At 49.2% G+C, this 5,267-nt stretch overlaps 1 protein-coding gene across 1 annotated transcript in view; it reads right to left on the bottom strand.

Moving 5' to 3' along the window:
• Positions 1 to 5,267, bottom strand: part of LOC116101389 (aldehyde dehydrogenase family 3 member B3) — a 12,157-nt gene that overhangs the window by 5,854 nt on the left and 1,036 nt on the right. The window contains exons 2-3 of the mRNA XM_031384967.1: positions 826 to 988; positions 96 to 206 (exon numbers count right to left, since the gene is read on the bottom strand). Coding sequence (XP_031240827.1) covers positions 96 to 206; positions 826 to 988 — 274 coding nt within the window. The remainder of the gene's footprint in view (positions 1 to 95; positions 207 to 825; positions 989 to 5,267) is intronic.

Raw genomic sequence — 5,267 nt, 5'->3', positions numbered from 1 at the left:
GACTCAAGGGCAGGAATGGATCTGGAGCAGGCTGCCCTGTGCCCTGCCACCCAACTGCCACCTTTACCCACCATCCCTCAGCCAACGGGGCTCACCAAGTTGGTAGACACAGGCTCATCCTTCATCCAGGTCTGCAGGTTCTTGAGGGCCAGGTCCACCTCATTCTGGCACAGGATGATCTCACTCATGTCTGACTCGAAGGCTGACTGTGGGGTGGGGAAGTCAGGTTCAAGGCTAGGCTGGGGCCTACCATTTGGATAGGTCTTGAGACAGTTCCATTGAGCATGTATATAACACAGTGTAAGGGCAGCATGGTTCTCCCATTGGGACTCCTATTTTTTTTTCCCCAGACAGGGTTTCTCTGTTGTAGCCCTGGATGTCCTAGAACTCACTCTGTAGACCAGGCTGGCCTCCCACTCAGAAATCTGCCTGCCTCTGCCTCCCAAGTGCTGGGATTAAAGGCGTGTGCCACCACTGCCCGTCGGGGACTGCTATTCTGACCTATCACTGCCTGGTCTTGTAACTTTAGGTAAGTGACTTAACCCAAGTGCCACAATTTCCCTATTTGTGACCCAAGAACAGCCATTATTAAGCTGGATCTCAAGGGAAGGGGGTGCTTGTGTGTTCCTGAGTTAATAATGCACTCTGCATCCGAGGCAGGGAGTAAGTATGCAGGACCCACTGTGGGCACAGAGCCCATCACATTGCAGCGTACGACTCTCCTTAGGGACTCAAGATCTCAGAAAGGATATGGCTAGCCTGGGAAGGATAGGACAGCACTTCTGGGTCTCTAAGGATACATGCTCTCCCTACCCCCCACAGCACCTTGCCCAGGTCTCCATCCAGGGCATCATGAAGTTGCTTGCTACTGTCCTGCAGGAAGCGGCCCAGGCTCTGCAGTTGTTCAGCTCTGAACTTAGCCATCTTTGTCTTCCCTGTGTTGAAGGCCTCCTTCAGCATCCGTAGCTTTTCCTCAAAAGGGTCCATCCTGAAATATGGACAGTTAACTGAGTAATTGAGACTGTCACCATCATTAAGGCACACTCTAATTACCCATGGTCCGTGCCATCTCCAGAAGTTCATGGTCTTCCATTGGGGTCTTCTCTCTCCAATGGTCTCATAGGCCAGGCACTGCGATGGTGCTGAGTGCTTCTGGATGCTGGTGAATGTGGAGCTTATTTTGTTCTTGTTTTGCTTTGTTTATTTGCTGTTTGTTTGGGTTTTTGAAACAAGGTCTCATGTAGTTCATGCTGGCTTCCAAAGTGTTATATTGCCAGAAGTGAACTGATCATCCTCTCTCTATTTCCCACACAGCTGAAAAGAAAAGTATGAGCTAACCCACAAGACTCTTTTCTTTTTCTCCTTCTCCTTCTCCTTCTCCTTTTCTCCTTCTCCTTCCCCTTCCCCTTCCCCTTCCCCTTCCCCTTCCCCTTCCCCTTCCCCTTCCCCTTCCCCTTCCCCTTCCCCTTCCCCTTCTCCTTCTCCTTCTCCTTCTCCTTCTCCTTCTCCTTCTTCTTCTTCTTCTTCTTCTTCTTCTTCTTCTTTTTGGTTTTTCGAGACAGGGTTTTTCTGTATAGCCCTGGCTGTCCTGGAACTTACTTTGTAGACCAGACTGGCCTCAAAGAAAACTCATTTTTCTATAACTGTTGCTGTATGCCCACATGCAAATGAATGCCTTTGTCCATATATTTTTATGTGTCTGAGCAGGCTTCTGTATTCTGAGTCTGTGGATCAGTGAGTGTTTGTGTGTGTGTGTACCTGTACCCTTGTTTAGCTTGTTGTGTTGACCTGAATGAAAACAGGTGTGAGCTTTGCATCTGTGTAGTTGGGAGCTGCCCATGCTGGGATCTGGTCATGGCCCTTGGAGGGAACAGGGAAATGGCATCCCTCCTGTGTGCCCTTTAGGCCCTGTTCCCATCAGCATCTGCATCTTCCCCTGGGCCTCAGCAGGCCATCACCTTCCCTGAAACCCAGACACACCCTTGTGTACAGCATCTCTATGGATAGAGTTCATCGAATGCCAGCAGAGGCTTGTGACTAGAGCTCTTGAAAGATCACACTCTGTGAACAGAATTTAAATCAGGACAGTGCCCCACAGTGGACAGCTACAAAACAGTACCCTTTGGAGTAGAGCTCCTGTAGGGACAACTGGCCTCTTTGAGCCTCAGTCTCCTCATCCTTACAATGGATGACACTATCTGCCAGTAATCTGTCTTCTCAGGAAAGCTCCCTCTGTGGACAGAACTCTCTGGACAGCGCCCCCTGTGGACAGAACTCTCAGAGCAGAGCCCCCTGTTGGCAGAACTCTCAGGACAGCGCTCCCTGTGGACAGAACTCTTAGGACAGAACCTGTTCTTAAGAACAAGAGGCTAAATTGAGCAGCCAATGCAGGCTCTCAGGGTCTGTCCCAGCTAAGGAATGTGGGGAGACAGGAGAGTGCAGACTTGCCCTCCTCCCCAAGACAGACAGAGCAGCTGATTTCCCAACTGAGGCTTCCACATTCAGGTCCCCCTCCCTGGGGCCTGCAGGACTGTCCCTGAGCAGACTCACCTCCTGTCAGGCCTGAATGGGGACCCAGACTCTCCTTCCTTACAGACAGACCTGGGGGAGTTCTCCCCTAGGACCCTAGCAAGGAAGATGAGGGGCTATTCCCTGCAGGGACTCCCTGGAGGACCTGGGCTTAGCTGGGGCTACTTGGTTCCCTAGTCCCCGGACAACTGGAACAATTGGCCTAGACTGTGTGTCCTAGAGCTCCTTCTGGGCTGCCATGTCACCAGCCCTCACAGTGCCCCCTGCCCAGGCTCCATGAGCTCCTGGTCACGTTGCCTGTGGTTCTAACAGTGTCCATCCTTCCTAGTGCCTCCCTGGGGCTGAGGCTGGGATGTCGTAAGGCCCCCGGGGCTCCTTAATGTGAGGCAGCCTGCTCCACTGAGCTCTGTTATAATCTGTAGGATTACTGTCGTGCACAGTGACCATCACTGAGTGACACCTCAGTGACAGCACGAGTCTATAATTACACAGGACCAGCAGCATAGGCGTCTCTGAAGGCAGGCCAGAGGGCTGTCATCCTGGCTCTAACTGCAGTGAAGATACAGGGACACTGTGCACTGTGGATGTGGGGCAGCGGAGCAAAGGCTTTGGGGTGCAGAGTGTGAGATATGGAGTATAGCAAGGATGAGACCTGCTTCACGGGGAGCCAGCGTGGATTCTGTGCACACCAAATACAACATGGAACAAGGCTGGAAGGAAGAGTGATGTTTACTCTCCCTGCGTAGGATAACAGTGCCTGGCAGATACTGTTACCCCATTGAAAGGATGAGGAGACCGAGGCTCCAAGAGGGCAGCTGATCTGTCCTACTCGCAGTGGCTGCTGAACAATAGGTCTCTGGGGACCCCACAGACCTCTTCTCTCACCAACATTATGGTCATGTGCCAATGTGTAGTCCATGGTGTTGTGTTCAAATGTATGTGGGCTCATGTGTATGTACAAGTACACATGTACATGCATGTGTGGAGGCTGCGGGGTAACGGTGAGTGCTTTCTCCAATGGCCTGCTTTATTTACTGGGGGGAGAGTCTCTTACTGCCCCAACAGCTCACAAATTTGGCTAGGTTAGTTAGGCTGTCTCAGGGGTCCCTTCCCTTTGTCTGACTTTTGAGCATTGGGTTAACATGTAGGCTGCCCTTTTTTTTTTTTTTAAGATGTATTTATTTATTATATGTAAGTACACTGTAGCTGTTTTCAGGCACACCAGATCTCATTATGGATGTCTGTGAGCCACCATGTGGTTGCTGTGATTTAAACTCAGGACCTTCAGAAGAGCAGTCAGTGCTCTTAAACGCTAAGCCATCTCTCCAGCCTTATTTTGTTGTTGTTGTTGTTGTTGTTCTTGTTTGAGACAGGGTTTCTCTGTATAGCCCTGGCTGTCCTGGAACTCACTCTGTAGACCAGGCTGGCCTCAAACTCGGAAATCCACCTGCCTCTTCCTCCCAAGTGCTGGGATTAAAGGCATGTGCCACCACTGCCCAGCTACTCGGCTTTTTCTTGAGTGTAGGAGATCTGAACTTTGGCCTTCATACTTGTGTAGCAAGGCCTTTACCCACTGAGTCATCTCTTCAGCATCACATGTGTGTGTGTGTGTGTGTGTGTGTGTGTGTGTGTGTGTGTGTGTGTGTTGAGAGACAGGTCTCAATATGCAGCCTTAGCTACCTGGTATTCTCTAGTAACCTTGAACTTGTAGCAATCCTCCTGTCTGTTCCTACATGTCAGGATCACACCTTTTATCAACACCTTTCAGAAGCTTCAAGATTTTCTACAAGAATGTAACACTTCAGGCTGGAGAGACAGCTCACTGGTTAAGAACACTAACACTATTCTTCCAGACGTCCTGAGCTCAATCTCCAGCAATCACGTAGTGGCTCACAACCATCTGTAATGGGATCCGATGCCCTCTTCTGGTGCCTCTGAAGACAGCTACAATATACTCATATAAATAAATAAATAAAACTTAAACAAGAAAGAAAGAAAGAAAGAAAGAAAGAAAGAAAGAAAGAAAGAAAGAAAGAAGGAAAGAAAGAAAGAAAGAAAAAGGAATGTAATATTTCATGTTGGTGAGCGTCTCAGTGAATGACCACGAAACCTGATGACCTGAGTTTGGAGCTCGGATACCTAGAGTCCACATGGTTAAAGGAGAGAACAACCTATACAGGCTGGGCTCTGATCTCCACCCTCTACAGGCATCCCACAACACTTGCATATTCTTGCTGGTGCAAACACACACACATACACTAAATAAATAAAGGTAAAAAAAATGAAAAGAATGTCACAGTTCTAGAAACACAGGAACATGCCCACACTCCCCAACCCTGGCTCTCTCCCTCTCTCCCTCTCTCTCTCCTCCTCTCTCTCTGCCCCTCCCTCCCCAGAATCTTACATAGCCTAGGCTGGCCTCAAACTTGATATGCAGCCTAGGATAACCTAGAAGCCAATCCTCCTGCCTCCATTTTCTACCAAGTTCTAGAATGACTAGCTTCTGTCAGCACAATTCATTTACACAGTGCTAGATGCTACGGTAATTTCTTACCCCAATAAGCCCATATACAAAATACAGAACCCAGTTATTATATTTATAAGCTATATGCCTAGATTGGGCAGATCTATCACGATAATCTATTCCTCAGCTATGATATACCTCTTGCTACTTGTGGCTTTGCCAAGCCCTGTGGTTCTGCTCCATCCTTCTCCCACCTCCTCTCTGTCTCTCTCTC

This window comes from Mastomys coucha, unplaced genomic scaffold, assembly GCF_008632895.1.
Source record: "Mastomys coucha isolate ucsf_1 unplaced genomic scaffold, UCSF_Mcou_1 pScaffold21, whole genome shotgun sequence".
Lineage (NCBI taxonomy): Eukaryota > Metazoa > Chordata > Mammalia > Rodentia > Muridae > Mastomys > Mastomys coucha.
This window is presented reverse-complemented; position numbering and strand designations above follow the sequence as displayed.